Genomic DNA, 20,180 nt, shown 5'->3' with positions numbered 1-20,180 from the left:
ATTGGAAGGTGAACTGTCATGCCTGCTATGAGCTGGACACTTAAATATGTGACGTCTTTGTGCCCCCAAAAACATTTCTTTAGGGCCAGTTCCTGAATTACCTTCTTTTTAGCAGTATTAGGACTAAGTTCTACTTGCATGTGTATTTTGCATTGGTAATATACATGTGTGCTTGTGTATTTATATATATGTTGAGTTTGAATGTATAAATGTCTTGTTATTAGTTTGTTTACTAGATATGCAGATTATGTTTAAAACCTGAACCTGCAGAGAGGTGTTATCAATCTCTTACTGTTTCAGCTTAAGAGTTGTAGGAAACATGTGTGATTTATTCTTCTTTACAGGAGAAGAGAAAGGCATGCTAAGACAATAGATATAGCTCAAGAAGAAGTTCTGACCTGCTTGGGAATTCATCTTTATGAAAGACTGCATCGAATCTGGCAAAAACTGCGGGCAGAAGAGCAGACATGGCAGATGCTTTTCTATCTTGGTGTTGATGCTTTACGCAAGAGTTTTGAGGTAAGAACAGTGGACTGCTTCAGTGTCTGGACTGCTTAGTTATTAGATGGAATCTTTTTTTTTTTTTTTTTTTAATTATTTCTTGATTGTACTGGGTCTCTTTGCTACATGAGGGCTTTTTTCTTGTGGCCTTCTCACTGTGGTAGCCTCTCTTGTCGCACAGCACAGGCTCTAGGTGCGTGGGCTTCAGTGGTTGCAGCCTGCAGGTTCAGTGGTTGGGTCTCTGGGTCTCTAGGGTGCGGGCGCAGTAGTTGTGGTGCATGGGCTTATCTGCCCTGCCGCATGTGGAATCTTCCCAGACCAGGGATCAAACCCATGTCCGCTGCGTTCGCAGGCCGATTCTTACCCACTGGACCACCACGGGAGTTGTGAACTGTGGACTGAATCTTAATGTTAATTGCTGCTCTCGCCTTGCCTTAGAGAGCTGTGATCCACTGGTCATGGCTCTGGAGGGTTAGGAGAGGAGTTGGCTGGAGAACTGGAATTTAGAACAAGTTTGTGGATTTTTCTTTGTTTTTTAAACCTGTCACACTGCCAGCCTTGATTTTTTTAGACATTTTCAGAGTAGAGAACTGAAATTGACGATTATTTAATGAGAAGCTGCTATGAAACATAGCTATTGGCAAGTTAAAAGCAGCCCAAAAATAAGCATCAAAATTAGAAACATTTAATGAGTCCCAGTTTGCCTGCTTCTTTCCAGTAATATGAAGTAAATGCTGTCTGAATGCCATGATATGAGAGCTACTTTTTAGAAGCACACTGAAGGCTCTTTATAATGCTGGTATTGGGTTTTGTGTTGTGATTTAGTAATATCTTTTTTCAGTTATGCTCTGTAGAATATAAATTTTTGGCTAGTGAATATTCTGTTATAGTCTAGGGCAGGGTCATAACTGTTTAACTGGTCACCTGTCCCTTTTGAGAATGGTATGTGAACTATAAACTCTTTTTCAAAAGCCTATCCTTGGACTTTAAACATTGTTCTGGGGAGTCTGAGGAGATGTGTGTTTGTTTTTGCCGAAAAGATTTCTTATTCCTTTCTCTTTGTATATTTGTGTCTTCAGAAACTAGATCATTTAATCAGGTTAAATAGTGTTCTCATTGTATGAAGAAATAGGATGAATGTTTACTTTGTTGTGTTAAAATTCTGAAATTTAAAACTAGAATATTTCTGGATTCAAACTGGAGTATGTGTAAGTCTCCCTTTCCCATTGGAGTTAGTTGTACATTCATTTCCTGATATTTTAAGACTGTCATCATTTAAGGTATTAAAATTTAAAATTCTTTTTGGGGACTGCTGGACAAAATTACAGCATGAAATGCCAGTTTCTGTGTGTGTGATATCATTTAAAATTAACAAGTGAGAATTTCCTTGGAGAATAAAGGGAAGTTTGAGCCAGTATTCAGTCTCAGCTTTGTTTTTTATAATAGATGACTGTGGAAAAAGTACAGGGTATTAGTCGATTGGAACAACTTTGTGAAGAATTTTCAGAAGAGGAACGAGTAAGAGAACTCAAGCAAGAAAAGAAGCGCCAGAAACGGAAGAATAGACGAAAAAACAAATGTGTATGTGATATCCCTACTCCCTTACAAACAGCAGATGAAAAGGAAGTAAGCCAAGAGAAGGTAGTACTCCTTAATATTGACTTGACAATATATGGCTTTTTTTCTAGATTTCAGCACTTTCACTGTGCTTTCTCAGAACATGGGTTCCTCTGGCTTGTACGTTGGCTTTTTTTCTTACTGTAGTCTGTATAACAACCTCTTTAATGTCATTTGTTTTATAAAGACAATGTTCAATAATTAGTAGTATCTTACTACCTGACCTTAGTATTCTGTTAGATCAAAGCCCAAATGTGAAAAGTTATCTCCATGCATGACCTAGAGCAGTTCTCAACTTTTGGTCTCAGGATCTCTTTTCATTCTTAAAAATTAGGGTGCCTAGTGAGCTTTTGTTTATGTGAGTTATACTTATCAGCATTTATTGTATTAGAAATTAAAGTGGAGAAATTTAAAGTTATTTGTTAATTCTTTTAAAAATAATAAGCCTATTTAATGTTAACATGAATAACATAATTTTGAAAAAGAACTGCTTTCTAGGAAAATTTGAGAAGGGTGGCTTTACTTTATATTTTTACAAATCTCTTTAATATTTGGCTTAAAAGGAATCAGATAGATTCTCTTTATCTGTTTCTGCATTCAGTCTGTTTGCATATGTTGCTTGGTCAAAGCATGTGAATAAAGTCTTACTTCACTCATATATGGTAGGAAAAGGGGAGAGGAATATTCCTTTTTAGATAGTTGTGGATATTCTTCTTTGGCATTATAACTTGACAGGTGGTAAGATTTTTTATAGTGTGGAACCTGACACCTTAAAGTGACCTTTCATACTTTTAAAATCCATCAGCAGTTTGAACAGATTTTATTCATGCATGATTCTGTAACATCATGCACTGGTCATTTGAAAACATAATGGTTCACTGAGGTGAACCATCTCCCCAGATGCTGACATTTCATTACATAGTATCAGACAACAATGTTAAAACCACTGTTCTTCCCATTAGAAAGGTCTTAAGCTTCAATCTCATTGTGCTTGTATATACAAGTTTTCAAAATTCTAATTATAGTTTGAAAGTTTAAATTTTATCAGTGACAACAAATACTGTCTGTTTTTTTCTTTTAAGAGCTGGACTGACTTCATTTATTTTTGAGAAAATGTCTTTTAAATATTCAAGTCTGAATAACCATAGTTTGTCTCTTACCCTCTCTTTCAAGTGAAGTTGGTGTTCTAGCTAGTTTAGCTTGCAACTCAAACTGTTGCACAGGCACTTCTTGAGACAGTCATACATTGGTATTCATCAAAAATGCTTTAAGCATTCTTCTCATTTCTCACAGACTAATAAAAAGACCTCTACTTCATGAGTTGGTATTTAATAAAATTAATATTTTTAGTGCTGCATGCGTCAAAGACATTTATAAGTGAAATATCCTTTTATCTCTGTTTATTTCCACTGAGAATGCTTGACAAGTGAAGAGTACAGTGACTGTTGGTACACACTTGGGTTGCTTCTGTCTTGGTTTGTGCTAAAGTACCAGCAGCTTTTCCCACCACTGCTTTTATACCATCAGCGTAAGTGTCAAGACAATGAAAAAGGCAAATCACATCTTAGTGTTAGGATGAAAGTGGTTTTGACCTAGGGAACCCCTGGAGCCAGCAGACCACACTTTTGAGAACAGTTGTCCTAGACTTTCCTGATACCATTAAGGTCTTGACTTGGTTCTAGTTGATTCCTAGTTTTTAAATGAATTAATGATCTTCATGAGAATAGTTTTTTTTTTTCTTTAATTTTTATCTAATTAGTTAATGTTGAGGAAATTAAAATATAGCCATATGGAGGTAAAGATTTTTACCATCTCTTAATATTAATCCTTAAAGGAAACAGACTTCATAGAAAACAGCTGCAAAGCCTGTGGCAGCACTGAAGATGGTAATAGTTGTGTAGAAGTAATTGTTACCAATGAAAACACATCCTGTACCTGTCCTACCAGTGGCAATCTTTTGGGGTCCCCTAAAATAAAGAAAGGTAAGTAAACAGTTTAAAAAATATTAACTCTTAAGTTTATTCTTTCTTTCTTTTAAATACAAGAGCTTTTAGAGAGCCTGTAACCTAAAGGTTAGGAAGTGCTTTATAGACCCAAGAATATCATATAATTTAGTCAAACACTTAGGGTATTTGATTTGTTAAACAATAATGAAATAAAAAACCGTAAGTCTCCAGTCACATTTTCATTATTTAATGTACTTTTTACTTTCAGTAAGCCATTGGTTTTGAAATTTTTAAGTAGTCCCCATTTGGGTTATCCTTTGTCTCAATATATTTATTGGCATGTTAATAGTAACTCACTCGATTTGTTCTCAGGCTTATCGCCACACTGTAATGGTAGTGATTGTGGATATTCATCTAGCATGGAAGGCAGTGAAACAGGCTCTCGGGAGGGTTCAGACGTCGCCTGCACTGAAGGCATTTGTAATCATGACGAACATGGTAGGTTCAGATTAAGCTTCCCAATTATTTCTGCTACATGGCTGAGTTAAGCACATAAATAAAAAATTACTGATTTCTTCAGGTGATGACTCCTGTGTTCATCACTGTGAAGACAAAGAGGATGATGGTGATAGTTGTGTTGAATGTTGGGCAAATTCAGAAGAGAACAGCACCAAAGGAAAAAATAAAAAGAAGAAAAAGAAAAGCAAGATGTTGAAATGTGATGAACATGTAAGTGTCATAAAATGTCATTCTTAAACCTTTGCTCTTTTCCTTGGAGTGGCTTAGTCGCTACACACCTTAGTCTCTAGGCTTTTTTGTTTTTAGAATGAATACCTCTGCAGTTCCGTTGGTTGCTCATCCTGTGATTTTTATAGGCATGTGTGTCTGATGTGTGGTTGTTTGTCCAACAGTCCGTGTGCGACATAAATCCAATTCCTTTTTTCACAGTAGTTTTTAATGTTAGCTCTGTGATCTTGAGCAGTTTGCTTGATCTGTTTTCCCTGCTGTAAAATGGGGATAATAGTCCCTGTCAGATCAGATTCTGTGAAGATTAAATGAGATTATATTGATGGGTTAGCATAGTGTTTGTGTGTGCGTGCTCAGTTGTGTCTGAGCACAGACCCGCCCTGGGTGACCCGCCCTGGACTGTAGCCCACCAGGCTCCTCTGTTAATGGAATTTCCCAAGCAAGAGTACTGGAGTGGGTTGCCATTTTCTACTCTAGGGGATCTTCCTGACTGGAGGATTGAACCCTTATCTCTTGTGTTTCTTGTGTTGGCAGGCGGATTCTCTACCACTGAGCCACCTGGGAAGTGTAGTGTTCGCTGTGTAGTAAATGCCTAGAAACTGCCAGCTGTTGCTGCTGTTCTGTATTCCTGGTGAAATCTTAACATACTCTCAGGGCATTTATTTTTTCTTTAAAAAAGAGTCATTGCTATTATGCTCTGCCTTTTGGGGCTTCCCTGGCTCAGTGGTAAAGAACCTGCCTGTCAGGCAGGAGACTCGGGTTCGATCCCTGGATTAGGAAAATTCCCCTGGAGAAGGAAATGGCAGCCCACTCCAGTATTCTTGTCTAAGAAATCCCATGGACAGAGGAGCCTGGCGCGCTGCAGTCCATGGGGTTGCAAAGAGTCATACACGACTTGACAACTAAACAACCACCACCTGCCTTTTTACCTGAGAGATACTTTTGCTGTGGTTTCAGATCCAAAAGCTTGGAAGCTGTATCACAGATCCAGGTACTCGAGAGACCTCAGGAAATACCGTGCACACAGTGTTTCACCGTGACAAGACCAAAGATGCACATCCTGAAAGCTGCTGCAGCTCTGAAAAGGGCGGGCAGCCCCTGGCTTGGTTTGAGCATAGGAAAAACGTACCACAGTTTGCAGAACCCACAGAAACATCGTTTGGTCCTGATTCTGGAAAAGGTGCCAAGAGCTTAGTTGAACTCCTTGTAAGTAAGCCATGATATCTTTTTGTGGATAATTGATTGCTCATGGGTAGATGTGGGAGGAGACAGTATTTGAGGGTTTCGCATTGGGAATGGGAGGAGGCTCTTAAGCAGTATTTTATTATTTTTTGGTGACTTCATTCCTGCCCTTCCACTGTGTAACTGTTCTGGAGCACATTTCCTTGTCCTCCTTTGTCTCAAAGGTAGAAGAGCCTATTTGGGAGAGGTACAGAGAGTTGGCATCAAGTCTAAGAGTCTGACTCCTTGGTGGGGATTGTTATAAGCAAGCTACCTTTCTGAGTGCTAATTAATGGTAGCCAACCTTCCAGACCAGGAAAGTATATAGAATCTGAACTAGAGTCCATTTTCCGGGTTACTTCCTTCATGTAACCTTCATGTCATGTAGGATAAAAGCCTAACTGAACTTGGGACATCTTTTATAATTGATTTGCAGTCTTTATACTTTAGATGAATTATACCTGATTCCAAGCAACCCAGGGCATAGTTCGTGTGGAATTTGCAGGAGGGGCAAGGAAAGAAAAGGGTGGCATCTTTCCTGTAGTCATCACAGGATTCCAAGGGAAACAAATCCTTTAGAATGCTAGCTTTTTTCTTTTTTATATAGTTGTAAAGTTTATTGGTGATACTGTATATTTCATAAGTTTTAAAAAGGTTATATTTTACCTAACTTGTGGAGATAAATGTTTCAACATAGAACCAGCCAGAGAAAAGTCAGATTATTTAAAATTTGGAAGCTATTTATAACCATCTCTAATTAATCTCTTTTTAAGGCTAAGGTGTGTTAGTAGTCTGCTTGTAGGCTTCTAGGACAAATTATAGATCGAGTTTTAAATCAAGTTGAGTTGCATTTTATTCTTACTTAGTACTTTCCAAGGCAGAATGACATTTTGTTATCCTGTAAACATTCTATTTAAAGCCTTTATGTGACTGAATTAAAACTAAAAACTAGCCTGCTTTAGTTTTTAGCTGTCTTCTATTAGGATAGCATTTTGCATTCTTCATTTAAGTCATAGTCTTAACTACTGCTTTAATTTGCAGGATGAGTCTGAATGTACTTCAGATGAGGAAATCTTTATCTCACAAGATGAAATACAGTCATTTATGGCTAATAACCAGTCTTTCTACAGCAATAGAGAACAATACCGACAGCATCTGAAGGAGAAATTTAATAAATACTGCCGCTTAAATGATCACAAGAGGCCCATTTGTAGTGGCTGGTTGACAACGGCTGGAGCAAATTAAATAAATAAAATAGCTCTGTCTTTCAATGAAACACTCAAGATGACTACTGCGCCTTCTCTTTCAAAAAAACTCTTTAATTTTAGTGACTTATGGCAAAATTTTATCTTAAATCAATGTGATTCTTTCTTGTTTTGGGAGACGGTGGAGGTAACCTCATTAGTTTGTTCTTTCTTCAGGCTTGTGTCTTTAGTTGTGTGGCTGCGCAGGCCTGCCATATGATTTAAGCCATCTCTTTTCATTAAATGTTTCTCTTCCTGTGAGACTTACTAAAAAGCAACTTAGTGGCAAAAAGTAATGTTGTACTTATACTTCTGTACAGAAATGACAATGAGCTGAATATATGGTTTTACAAAGTAGACATCCACTTGCGAAATGTTTGGATGTAATGTTAAAGCGCAATGTGCAAAATTTAAAATAAAGAATATTTATTAATACGCATAGTAAAATTTGGTGTACATGTTTCTACTTAATGTGTGGCAGTATTTTAATTAGCCACCTGTGGTCTTGGTATTTGACCAGTGATGATGTTAGAGAGGATGAAGAGCAAATAAGGAGAGGGATACAGGCTGTTGAAGACAAAAATTCTTCCCCTTCGTCAGAGTTGACAGCTGAGAAGAGCAGGGTCCAGTCTTTTGTTCTGAAAGAATAAATTTGCTGCGACACCTTTAAATACTGACTAGCATCATACTTCCTTGTGAGATTTTTTAACTGCTGTTATTTATAATGTTCCTTGATAACATAACATAGAGCACCTTAAATTCAGAGGTTCAGATTGAACTAGAAGAGTGAAGCAAAACTTGGCAGAATTTCAACCAGGGGTTGCCTGATCAGTAGTTACTTGGTGCGTAGAGAACTGGGAGCAGAAGGCTCCACTGAGAGCTGACCACACTGCGGTCTGTGTGAGTGCCTGTTCCTTATCTGGTTTCCAACAATAAAGCCACTCTGGCTTTACAGTTACTGTTTTCACAAGCTGTCTGTGAGTACTGAAGGTGAGATTCCCCGAGGAGTAGCATTTGGCTGCCATTTAAAAGGTTGAGTCAATAGTTAAGTAAAATCATGTGCTTACAGCTTTGTGTCTACATGTTGATAATACTTGGTGGGCAGCAGACAAATGGTGGGACGGTCAGTACCTCTCTGCAGTGGGGATGGAGTGAACCTTGTGGATTTTCTACCACTTAATCAGATTTCTAATCAGATTTCAAGTGGGCAACAGCAGAAGCTTAGTGAGATTTTAACTTTTGTAGTTGGTATTTTTTTGAGCCACCCCGAGTTGTCTTTTCAAATCAAAGTGTGGTACAGGGACTAGAGCAGAGATGAAATGAGTAATTCCTTTCTGATCCTTGTTTGCTTTCATCCTGGAATCCATAAAAAAATGACTAAGGGTTCTCCCAACAGCCCTTGGCTCTGAGCCCAATCCTCCTTCCACCACCTGTTGCAGTCAACTTTTCTCTTGAGATTCCTAAATTAAGCAAGGGCTGGTTTTATTTTAATCTTTGCCCTTGGGGACCCCAGCCACATTCACGGCTTATTCCATTGGTTGCAGTGGTGGGATTCCAGCAGAGATGTTTTCTCTTTGAAAGGACGGCTATATAAAGAATGCAGAAGGGAGGCAGTATTCAGTGTTTTGATGGAATATCCTTAGTGGTCAGCAAAGTGACTTCTACTTTGAATAGAACCAACAACCTAAGAAGAGACAAGGGAGGACACAGTGAAGGCAGTTTCAGAACACATCCCCTGGCCTAATACTGGACTGCTTGCCATCCAAGCCAGGCTCCTCGTCTGTCTCGGTATATCCTATAAAATGACAGTGTTAATAGGTTCTATCTCATAGGGCTCTTGTGCACATTAATATATTTGAGATGCTTAAAATGTATTTTACTGTGCCTGTCACAGTAAGCGCTCAATAAACAGCTATTGCTTTAATTTTTCGCATACACCGTGATATATTTGCTCCAGTGGGAGTAGGGGGGCTTAGAGGAGTTGTAGGCTATAGGTCATGAGGGATACAATCCCCTCCACCCCAATACACATGTACTTGGGACTGTTTGCCTTTTTAACCATGAGTTCTTCTCGGTTGGAAAGGCCAAGCGATCAGGCAGGGTTGAAAGGTCACCCCGCCCCAAGGTCACCCAGCGTCGACCGCTGAGACGCTCAACCTTGTCTGAGCTGAACCGTTCCCATCAGCCGCCGGCTGGTTGAGGAAGGCGGTGGCGTCACCTTAAGTGCCCCGTAACTTCTCTTCCTGGCCTTTGGGTCAGGATAGGGAAGGCGGACAGAGCAAGAGGCGAGTACGCGCGTCCTCAGGCCTGGTGCAAGCCTGCACCGAGCCTCGTTCTCTTCCAAGGATAAGAGCTCACAGAGGGGAAACTACAAACTCCCGGGACCCTCCCGCCCAGTCCCGCGAGAAGCGGTTTTGTCCGGGCTAGGGCCGGAAGGGGTGGGGTGGGGCGGGGACCGGGCGAGAGCCGGAAGGGGCGGGGCCGTGCTGGAAGGAACGGAGCGGAGTCCGGGATCCGGCGAGAGCCGGATGGGGCGGGGCCGTGCCCTCGCGGCAGGGGTGGGGAGGGGTGGGGGCGGGGCCGTGCTCTCGCGGCAGGGGCGGGGCGGGGCGGGGCCGCCGGCCCGCATCGTCCTCCAGCCGGGATGTGGCCGATCGCCGAGGAGCGGAGGGTGGAGCAGGGGGCGGAGGCCGGCCAGAGTGGAGGCAGGTCCTGGCGTACCTCTGACGCGGGCAGGTCGACTGCGGGCGCCGCGGGGGTGACAAGAGAGCGGCCGGGCCCCTACGACCTAGGGCGGAGCTCGGCGATCCAAGGGCTCTGCTCCCAGAGCGAGGTGGCCGGGCGGCTCGGGACCGTGGCCAGAGCCGGCATGGAGCGGTGGCGTGACCGGCTGGCACTGGTGACGGGAGCCTCGGGAGGTATCGGCGCGGCCGTGGCCCGGGCCCTGGTCCAGCAGGGTCTGAAGGTGGTGGGTTGTGCCCGCACCGTGGGCAACATCGAGGTAAGGCCCTGCGGGGGAGCGAGTGGCTCCGGGTGGCGTCGTTTCCGCCGGGCTTGGGTCCAGGTGGGGGATGGGGAGCGGTCGGAGCCAAGGTGTCACGCTGCACTCTTACCCGCCACCCCAGGGCCACTTGCAGCGGGCTCAGGGGCAAGAGAGGTGGATGCCTAGTTGGTGGAGGAGGCTTTTGGATCCCTCAGGGCAGGACTCTCTCTTTGCTTTTTAAAGTCTTGTCCGTTAGGGAGCTTTTTTCCTGACAGCCTCTGCTCTAGTATACCAAGTCTCTGACTCCCTGGCATCTTTTCTCCTGCTTCCCTACCTGCCTGCTCAGGTTGGCTGAGAAAAGGAGAAGCCAGGGAGAAGGGAAGAAAGCTTTCTGGCCTCAGTGGCGAAGCTGGCTACTGGGTTGCTTCCTCTGGTTCCCAGACCTAGTCCACAAAGCCAAACAAAGCGAGTAGGAGCTAGAGGACTTGATCCTGCTCATTTTTCACCCAGGACTGAGAGTGGGGTTGGAGTGGGAGTGGAGCTTTTCTGAAGAGGCTCAGCTCCACCTTCTCCTGAAGGTGAGGGTTAACCTTCTCGATGGACATAAGGGACAAATGGGATGTATATATAAAGTAGACCTTTTTTCCAGTTTCACTGTCACAGGTGGGACTGAGGAGGTAAACCAGGGCATTGAACCTGTGTGCTCTGGGGGACAAAGCAATGTGGAACTGAACCCCCTGGTTCTTCTCTTAATGTGGGTTGGGAGCCCCAAGGGTTGTGAGCAATGAGAGCTCAGAGAAGAAGGAAATGAAGTTGGCTGTGTTGGAGCAGGGAGGAAGAAGGATGAGCAGTTTCCATCATAGGAGCTTTGGATTTACCCCAGCCAGGACCCCCCTCAGGGTTTGGGCTGGTGCTGAGCTTGACCTCCACCCTTGCTCAAAGTCCCTGGGGCAGGGAGAGGGCGAGGAGGCCTTGGGTGGGGCTGAGCTGGAAGGTGTGCAGGAGGGAGGCCTGTCCCCTCCCCTGTTGCCGACCAAAGGTTCGCTTTATAGCCTCCTAGATGGTTCCAAGGTCACCTGGCTATACCCTTGCCCCACACTGCCCCTCCCTTTCCCCTGTTCTGAGGTGCTCAGGGCCCGCCTCCACTCCGGAGCCTAGAGGATCAGACCAGGGATTAAGCCACTTGATTCTCTGATTCTAAAGCCACTCTTGCCTTCTGTTCCTACTTCCACCCCAACTGCAAACCATCCAGAAGGGTCCCTGAACCCTGAGGAGAGCCCCCGATTGATCACTCACCCCCCAGGAGGCCTCCTTTAATGAGGGGGGATGGCTCAGCTGTGAGGGGACTGACATGATTTCAGGTCCTTTTTGAGGATAGATGCGGACAGGTAGGGCAATGAGAAAACAGCAACAGAGAGACATGTATTATCAGTCCCTCCATTGTGGCTTTGCTGCAGGGCTTTGAGTCTGGAGGAGGAATGGAGAGTTTCGTGCCAGGAGAGGGCAGAATTCCAGGCTGCTTTGCCCACCATCTGCTTTTCTTGATTGGTTGATGGATTCATTCATTGACACTCAAACAAAATTTGAGTTCCAACCTCCTACAGTGAGAAGCCCTGTTTCCCGAGGGGGTTGTTGAGCAGGTGAAATGTTGAGTAGGTGAAATTGGGTGAAGGGGGACTTCTGAGACCCAGAAGACTGTACTGCTTAAACTCATGGAAAGTTAAAGCAGAAAAGAATTTCCTAGGTCACCTGACTGAGCCCTTTATTCCTGACTTGGTTTGGGGGTAGGATGGTGTTCCAGGGCAGGAGACCAAGCTGGCCCTCCTCTAGGGCTCCCTGCCCTGGCACCCCTGGCCCACCGACACATGTCCATAGTCACCTTGAGGAGGCTCTGGTGCCCGGTCACTGGCCTCCAAAGCAACCACACAGCTGGTTTTCTTCCTGCTTCTGAATGGCTGCTTACCTCAGCCATCTCCCAGTGGCCTTTCTGTCTTAGGGATCTTTAGTGTCTCGAGGGCCCTGGCAGTGCCCAGGGGGGTGCCCAGTGTCACCTACTACCTGGCTTGGCTCACAGTCTCCAGAGAAACTGGGGTGGAGGGTGGTGCCCCGTGGGTCAGAGAGAAAGACTCTCCTGACTTCCTGACGATTTCTATAAGCAGGGCGAGGGGAGACCAGCTGTTGAGCTCAACTGAAAAGTGAAAAGTCTGTGTGAGGGTTCTGAGCCAGCTGGCTGCAGCTTGTGGAGGGACAGTGATCGTTTAGATATAAGCCCTTCTGAGAGGGGTTGGTAGAGTGATGGGAGAGAAGTGAATTGAGGTCCTGGTGACCCTGGGCGCTGGTGGAAGAAGCATGGGGTGGAGTATGGCTATGAGCGGAGGTGTGTTCCTGTTGGGAAAGAGTCAGAAAAGAGACATCTCTCCATTCCCGGGATCCCCAGGCCCCTTCTCTGACCTCCCCACCTCACCCCAGAGCCCCAGAAACTTCTCCCTTCTTGAACGGAAGACTCGAGTTTATTTGGGAGGTTCCTCCACTGATGATCTCAGCCTCCCCCACCCTCGCTCAGGGACTGCTCTCACCCCTGGACTTTGACCTGAGAGGTCAGGCTGTGAGGATGGCCACCAGAGGCGAGAGCTCTGAGCGGTGACAGCGGCGGGAGGTGGAGTCTGAGGGCGTGGGGTGGGTTGTGTGTGGAGTGAGCAGCTCATCCCAGTTAGACCCCTGTTGGGTTTCATAGGAGCTGGCTGCCGAATGTAAGAGTGCAGGCTACCCCGGGACTTTGATCCCCTACAGATGTGACCTGTCGAACGAGGAGGACATCCTCTCCATGTTCTCAGCGGTCCGCTCTCAGCACAGCGGTGTGGACATCTGCATCAACAATGCTGGCCTGGCCCGGCCGGACACCCTGCTCTCAGGCAGCACCAGCGGCTGGAAGGAAATGTTCAATGTAAGGCCTGGGGGCAGGGTCTGTTGGTGGGGAGAAGCGGGTCACAGCAGCTGGGAGGAAAGCAGGAAGATAGACCTCTATGGCCAGGAGGAAAGCAGGAAAATAGACATATATCTACAGCCAGGAGGAAAGCAGGAAGATAGACATCTATAGCCAGGAGGAAAGCAGAAAGATAGACATCTAGGGAGAGGAGGCTTCAGGTTTCTGCCTGGGGCACTTTGAGTCTCACCTGCTTCTCCTCCCCAGAGGGAGAGGGAGTGGAGGAAAGGCCAAATCTTTCCCATTCTTCTTTCCTCTGAGCCCCTGGGGGCAGTGCTTAAAAGCTGGTTTCTTTCTGTTGGAAGAGAGATTGGTAGGAAAGAAAACTGCCCTCAATCGGATGTCCCCAAGTGGCAGCTTTGTGCTTGGGGACACGGTCTGATGGGAAGAACAGGAACCCAGAGGCTGAAGATGATGGTCTCATTCAGCCCCTCCAGTAACCATGTGGCTTCAGGCAGGTCATCACCCTCTCTGAACTTCAGTCTTGTCACATGGTAATTGGGATGAACTGCACCCAGACCATCAATGTCTGAGATCACAAATTCCAGTGTCTCCTGAGGCCAGGTAGGAACCCAAAGAGTGGGGCGGGTCGCACGGGGAAGCACTTGGCCATGGAGGGCCCCGCCCCTCCCATCCTCTGTGGGCAAGCACAGGCCTCCCCACCCCACCCCCGCTGCCCGGTGTGTGGCCAGATCTGTGACTTCGCTGAGAGCAGCGGGGGCATCAATTTCCATGGAGACCCCCACCCACCCCATTCACCAAAACCTCAGCTCCAGGAATGCAAGGACTTTTGTCTATTTTATTTTTAGAATGTTTTAAAACCACGTGTAGACCAAGCACAGCCTTCAGGGCATGGATTTTCAACCTCTAGACTGTAATATGGGGCAGTACCTTCAGGGTATGAAACTAATTCTGAGAAGTGGAAAGCAGTGTGTAAATGGAATGTTTCTATCCCCCGCCCCCCACCAGACTTTTCATATGTGCTCACAATAACACCTGACAGGTGCTTGGGCCCCGAAATGAGCAACGAACGTTGAAACGTTGAACGGGGATATGCAGCCCTGCCCTTGCCCTCGGAGAACCTTCTGAGAGATCCAAGTTGTGGACGTCACTTGCAGTCAGGGCGTCTCTAAAACTAGACCTCAGCTTGCCTGACTGTAAAGCGAGGCATGTATATGAAATCCCTAAGCCCCGTTCAGCTGGAACATTATGTCATTCTCTTCAGTTCAGTTCAGTCGCTCAGTCGTGTCCAACTCTTTGCGACACCATGAATCGTAGCACGCCAGGCCTCCCTGTCCATCACCAACTCCCAGAGTTCACTCAGACTCACATCTATCGAGTCAGTGATGCCATCCAGCCATCTCATCCTCTGTCGTCCCCTTCTCCTCCTGCCCCCAATCCCTCCCAGCATCAGAGTCTTTTCCAATGAGTCAACTCTTCGCATGAGGTGGCCAAAGTACTGGAGTTTCAGCTTCAGCATCATTCCTTCCAAAGAAATCCCAGGGCTGATCTCCTTCAGAATGGACTGGTTGGATCTCCTTGCAGTCCAAGGGACTCTCAAGAGTCTTCTCCAACACCACAGTTCAAAAGCATCAATTCTTCAGTGCTCAGCCTTCTTCAGAGTCCAACTCTCACATCCATACATGACCACAGGAAAAACCATAGCCTTGACCAGACGAACTTTTGTTGGCAAAGTAATGTCTCTGCTTTTGAATATGCTGTCTAGGTTGGTCATAACTTTCCTTCCAAGGAGTAAGCGTCTTTTAATTTCATGGCTGCAGTCACCATCTGCAGTGATTTTGGAGTCCAAAATAATAAAGTCTGACACTGTCTCCACTGTTTCCCCATCTATTTCCCATGAAGTGATGGGACCGGATGCCATGATCTTCGTTTTCTGAATGTTGAGCTTTAAGCCAACATTTTTACTCTCCATTTGTACTTTCATCAAGAGACTTTTTAGTTCTTCTTCACTTTCTGCCATAAGGGTGGTGTCATCTGCATATCTGAGGTTATTGATATTTCTCCTGCCAATCTTGATTCCAGCTTGTGTTTCTTCCAGTCCAGCGTTTCTCATGATGTACTCTGCATATAAGTTAAATAGGCAGGGTGACAATATACAGCCTTGACGTACTCCTTTTCCTATTTGGAACCAGTCTGTTGTTCCATGTCCAGGTCTAACTGTTGCTACCTGACCTGCATATAGGTTTCTCAAGAGGCAGGTCAAGTGGTCTGATATTCCCATCTCTTTCAGAATTTTCCACAGTTTATTGTGATCCACACAGTCAAACACTTTGGCATAGCCAATAAAGCAGAAATAGATGTTTTTCTGGAACTCTCTTGCTTTTTCCATGATCCAGCGAATGTTGGCAATTTGGTCTCTGGTTCCTCTGCCTTTTTTAAAACCAGCTTGAACATCAGGAAGTTCACGGTTCACGTATTGCTGAAGCCTGGCTTGGAGAATTTGAGCATTACTTTACTAGCATGTGAGATGAGTGCAATTGTGCGGTAGTTTGAGCATTCTTAGGCATTGCCTTTCTTTGGGATTGGCATGAAAACTGACCTTTTCCAGTCCTATGGGCACTGCTGAGTTTTCCAAATTTGCTAGCATATTGAGTGCAGCACTTTCACAGCATCATCTTTCAGGATTTGAAATAGCTCAACTGGATTCCATCACCTCCACTAGCTTTGTTCGTAGTGATGCTTTCTAAGGCCCACTTGACTTCACATTCCAGGATGTCTGGCTCTATGTCAGTGATCACACCATCGTGATTATCTGGGTCGTGAAGATCTTTTTTGTACAGTTCTTCTGTGTATTCTTGCCATCTCTTCTTAATATCTTCTGCTTCTGTTAGGTCCATACCATTTCTGTCCTTTATCGAGCCCATCTTTCATTCTCTTAGGATTGTCTTATGAGGCATTTCCCAAGAGAACCACGTCAGTGATCACAGAGGGAACACTCGACCTCCAGATCTAGAAGATTCGCTCCCCTGGCCCGAGGGGATCTGTTTCTCCTAGTTTCTCCTCCTCCATCCCTCCATCCCCAAGAGCTGAGTTCTCTGCCCCACAAACCCACATTGTTAAGAGGACCAAAAGCAGGGCTGGAAACCGCCTGTGTCCTGCCGTGAACGCCGGGCCAGGTTTATAGCAGGAGTGTTCTGTCCCGATGCCTGGCGCTGACACCTGATAAAGATAAACGTCTGACCTCCCAGCTGGTCTCCCCTCTTCCCCAGAGGAGAGAGTGAAGGCCCGTTGAAAGTTTTATCTCTGCTTGCCCTCCTGGCTGAGCCTAAGTGGTGGGGCTGGGCGGGCGCTTTTAGCAGAGACCCTTCCGTTGGGCCTCTGTTCCCTGCAGGTTGGGGTCTGGGGGTCACCTCTGCCAGAGGAGGAGAAGTGGGCAGGGTGCAGGAAGCTTCATGCCCTTGGGAGGCCCCTTGCCACAGTGACACGTGACTGTACCCCCTGTGCCCAGTCCTGTAAACAGGATGGAGGTTGGAGGACGGCGTGGAAGGACGGAGGGCCAGCCTTCTCCCGTCCACTCTAGTCTCAAGGGAGGGGCCGGAAAGGCAGAGAGCAGTGGGGTGAAAGGCTGAGCTTGGTCCGGAGGAGAGAGATTTTCAAAGGAAGGATTTTAGGCTGTTTCGGAGAGAGGAAAGCCCGTGACTCTGTCCCAGAGAAGAGTAGGGCATTTGGGGAAGAAAAGGGGGTGAATTCCCTAAGGCAGAGGAGACAGCCAAGATGGGGAGCGCTCCTGGGTGGATTCTGGGGAGGGGTGGTGTCTGTTTCTGAATACACGGGAACTTGAGGGCATCACCCAGCGAGGGGAGCCACCTCTGCTGTCCGCTGGGGCTGGTGGCTGGACGGGGAGCAGCACGTAAGGCCCGCGGCCCTGGCATGTCCTTGGTCTCGGGTAGGACCCAGCCCTGTTTGGGATGCCCCCCACCCCGGGGTGCTCTGGGGCTCCATCACCTGCTCAGACGGGCCCAAAGATGCAGACACGCATTGCCCCCCACCCCGCCTGCAGGTGAACGTGCTGGCCCTCAGCATCTGCACGCGGGAAGCCTGCCAGTCCATGAGGGAGCGGAAGGTGGATGACGGGCACATCATCAACATCAACAGGTGTGGCGGCCGGGGCTGGTCAGAGTGCCCCCGCCCCCCAGCGGGGCGATCTGCTGCGGCTCCTTTGACCTCTTTGGACCTCAGAATTCCCCGGTGGTAGAGCAGGGATCTCACACCCAGTTAACACCCAGAGAGCACGACTAGGGGGCGGGGAAGAACGTTGTTGTGGTTGTTTAGTTGCTTAGTCCCGTCTGACCCTTTGTGACCCCGTGGACTGTAGCCCGCCAGGCTCCTCAGTCTGTGGGATTCTCCAGGCAAGAAAACTGGAGTGAGCTGCCATGCCCTCCTCCAGCAGGGGAAGAAGAGTACGTGGCAAACACCAGCCCCTCGTTGGCTGGAAGGGGTAGCTCGGCCCCTTGGCGGCTGAGGCCTGGGGGCCCTCCCAGGACTGGGGTTCTGCATTCCTTAGGCCGCAGCAGGAACCTCACCCTGTGGCACAGAGACTGCAGTCTCTGTCATGGGGGTGCCCGCGGAGACACGGCCTCCGTGCCCTAGACTCTAAGGAGAACCCTTTCAGTGAACCACACGGGTGAAAGGGAGAGAGCTTTGACAGCCTGCGTGGACTGAAGAGGGAATCCTGGGGTCCACGGAGGGAGGCCTTGGAGGAGGAGGGGGCCTGGAGGAGCTGTCGATGTGGACAAGCCGGATGAGTGGCGGGAGGACAGTCCCTGATGTTCAGGAGGCACCTGGGGGGGAGCTGGTCAGGCAGGCAGCCCGGCATCACTCTCTCCTTCCCCTTCCCTTCCTGCGCCCAGCATGTGTGGCCACCGAGTGCCACCCCCGGCTGAGACCCATTTCTACAGTGCTACCAAGTACGCTGTCACCGCGCTGACGGAGGGGCTGAGGCAAGAGCTCCGGGAGGCCCGGAGCCACATCCGAGCCACGGTGAGGGGCGACCTGACCCCGGCCCCTCCCCACCACACACACTCGCGGCCCCAGAGCCCGGCGTCCGTCCTGGGCACAGGCCTCCCGGGCTCTGCTGCTGCCTGCGGGGCCCTGCTCAGTCCTTGAGTCCCTGCGCGTCTCTGCCTTTAAGGCGGGAGGGGGGCTGACTTGAACCTAGAGAAGGGGGCGAGGGCGGAGGGGTGAGGCTGAGGGAGCACAAGGGACCTTGGGAGGCCACGGCTGGAAAGCAGGACTGGGGCTCTCCCCGGGAAGGCTGCCCGAGCTTGGGTGGCTTGCTCAGCCTCTCCATGCCTCAGTCTTCCCAGCTGTAAAATGGAGATGAAAACACCTAGGGTATGAGGGTATGAGGCTTCCCTTAGGAAGCCACTTTGTAAAGCTGACCTGGCTTTTGGTAATGGCCCAGTAGCTGGTAGGAATCATTCTGATAACCCCCCTGTGGCAGCTTTGGAGGGTGGAGGTGGCCGCTGGACCTTGGGTGGCCGTCCCTGTGAGGCTGGGGCCCTGTGGCCTCTGTCCTTTCCCTCCCAGCCCCCTGCCCCAGGCTGGCCTCTGGCCGGGGCTCAGCTCCTGAGCAGGCTCTCTCTTTTGGCCCAGTGCATTTCTCCAGGAGTGGTGGAGACACAGTTCGCCTTCAAACTCCACGACAAGGACCCCGAGAAGGCAGCCGCCACCTATGAACACATGAAGGTGGGGCCCAGTGAAGCCACCCACTCCCTAAATGAAGGCAGAGGGTGCCCTGGCCTTCAGACCTTGCCCTTCTAGCCAGCCTGTCGCCTCTCCTGGGTTGGGGGAACACGGATGCTGGAGAGGACCTCCCTGGTTGGGGGGAGGACCTTGGATCATTCTGTCCTCACCTCTCTCCTTTCCCCCGGTGCTCCCAGTGTCTCAAACCTGAGGATGTGGCCGAGGCCGTGATCTATGTTCTCAGCACGCCCCCTCATGTCCAGGTGAGTCTGGCCTTGGCTGTCTGTCTCCTGGAGGAGCCTAGCCAGCCCAGAGGTGGAGAGTGGGAAGGCCTTAAGAGGGTGGGGAGAGCGTCCTGGCTTCCTCAAGCCTTGTTTGTGCCTTCTGCAGATCGGAGACATCCAGATGAGGCCCACAGAGCAGGTGACCTAGCGCCCTGTGGGGAGCTCCTCCTTCCCACATCCCCCTTACAGCTGGGCACCTGCCCCTGGACTGGGGGTGTTGATTTCTGAACCCCTGGATTTCACTTCCTTTCCCCACCCCCACCAGGGGCTAGAAAACTTGAGGTTTTTATATGTCAAATTGTTGCCACCATGAATGGGTGAGGGGAGAGGAGGTGGTGCCCCCTGATTGTTTTACCTGCTCCTGCTTTCTCAGTCCTCTTCTTGGGCTCCCTGGCCTTTGTCTGCTGCCCTTGCCTTCTTCCCTTTGGCCTGGGGAAGGGACTGTGGCCAAAAGTGGGGCTTTCCCCTATCTTCCTGAACCCCCACCCACACTGTCCCTGAAGGATGAGGCCGCGGAGGGAAGCCCTCACCTTCCATCTGAATGCTTACTGGGGCTCCGGGCTTCCTTCTGCCCTCCCCCACCGCCCCTTCTTTGCCCCATCTCAGTTCTCCAGCCCCACTGCGGCTTCTCCATCCCTCGTGGGGTCCTCCCTCCACTCTGACTATGCCAGCAGAAGACCAGGGCCTGCCTCCCAAGTGGGTTTCACTGTGATCATTAAAAAAAGAAAAATTGCATTAAAAAATCTTGGCTGCAGAAGTGTCTTTCAGTTCTTCCCCCTTCTTGTGATGAGGAATGGTTGTCTCAGAGTTCCTTGCAGGAGAGCGGGAAGGTGGGTGGATTGGGGGCATCCTTCCTGGAGTGTGAATTACCTTTCAGTTGGGTCTGGAAAATGGGTAGGAATTTCCGGCCAGAAAAAGAGGACAGCGGGGCGCGCCAGGCAGGGAGGC

At 48.1% G+C, this 20,180-nt stretch overlaps 2 protein-coding genes across 18 annotated transcripts in view; both read left to right on the top strand.

The window, feature by feature from the left end:
• GGNBP2 (gametogenetin binding protein 2) overlaps nucleotides 1-7,723 on the top strand; it is a 33,173-nt gene extending 25,450 nt beyond the window's left edge. For 7 of the 15 annotated variants that reach the window (XM_086360457.1, XM_086360455.1, XM_086360464.1 and 4 more), the window contains 7 exons: nucleotides 345-519; nucleotides 1,948-2,142; nucleotides 3,953-4,100; nucleotides 4,437-4,562; nucleotides 4,645-4,793; nucleotides 5,769-6,017; nucleotides 7,074-7,723. In XM_086360457.1, coding sequence (XP_086216583.1) covers nucleotides 345-519; nucleotides 1,948-2,142; nucleotides 3,953-4,100; nucleotides 4,437-4,562; nucleotides 4,645-4,793; nucleotides 5,769-6,017; nucleotides 7,074-7,277 — 1,246 coding nt within the window. In that variant the 3' untranslated portion in view covers nucleotides 7,278-7,723. The remainder of the gene's footprint in view (nucleotides 1-344; nucleotides 520-1,947; nucleotides 2,143-3,952; nucleotides 4,101-4,436; nucleotides 4,563-4,644; nucleotides 4,794-5,768; nucleotides 6,018-7,073) is intronic. The other 8 variants (XM_086360463.1, XM_086360461.1, XM_086360454.1 and 5 more) reach the window with 2 other exon arrangements.
• Nucleotides 7,724-9,860: 2,137 nt separating this feature from the next.
• Nucleotides 9,861-19,975, top strand: DHRS11 (dehydrogenase/reductase 11). Of its 3 annotated transcripts, none has more exons than XM_086360483.1 (7): nucleotides 9,861-10,277; nucleotides 12,994-13,203; nucleotides 17,264-17,358; nucleotides 18,114-18,243; nucleotides 18,859-18,951; nucleotides 19,146-19,211; nucleotides 19,339-19,975. In XM_086360483.1, the coding sequence occupies exons 1-7, from the start codon at nucleotides 9,921-9,923 to the stop codon at nucleotides 19,378-19,380; spliced, it is 993 nt and encodes a 330-aa protein (XP_086216609.1). In that variant the 5' UTR covers nucleotides 9,861-9,920; the 3' UTR covers nucleotides 19,381-19,975. The 3 variants fall into 3 exon arrangements, with proteins under 3 accessions (XP_086216609.1, XP_086216611.1, XP_086216610.1); XM_086360485.1 differs by having other exon boundaries at nucleotides 10,002-10,277; nucleotides 13,050-13,203; XM_086360484.1 differs by having other exon boundaries at nucleotides 10,002-10,277; nucleotides 12,974-13,203.
• Nucleotides 19,976-20,180: the final 205 nt, after the last annotated feature.

The sequence above is a fragment of the Bos grunniens genome, chromosome 19 (genome assembly GCF_055505025.1).
Source record: "Bos grunniens cultivar Pamir isolate PY7600 chromosome 19, Bosgru_T2T1.0, whole genome shotgun sequence".
NCBI lineage: Eukaryota > Metazoa > Chordata > Mammalia > Artiodactyla > Bovidae > Bos > Bos grunniens.
This window is presented reverse-complemented; position numbering and strand designations above follow the sequence as displayed.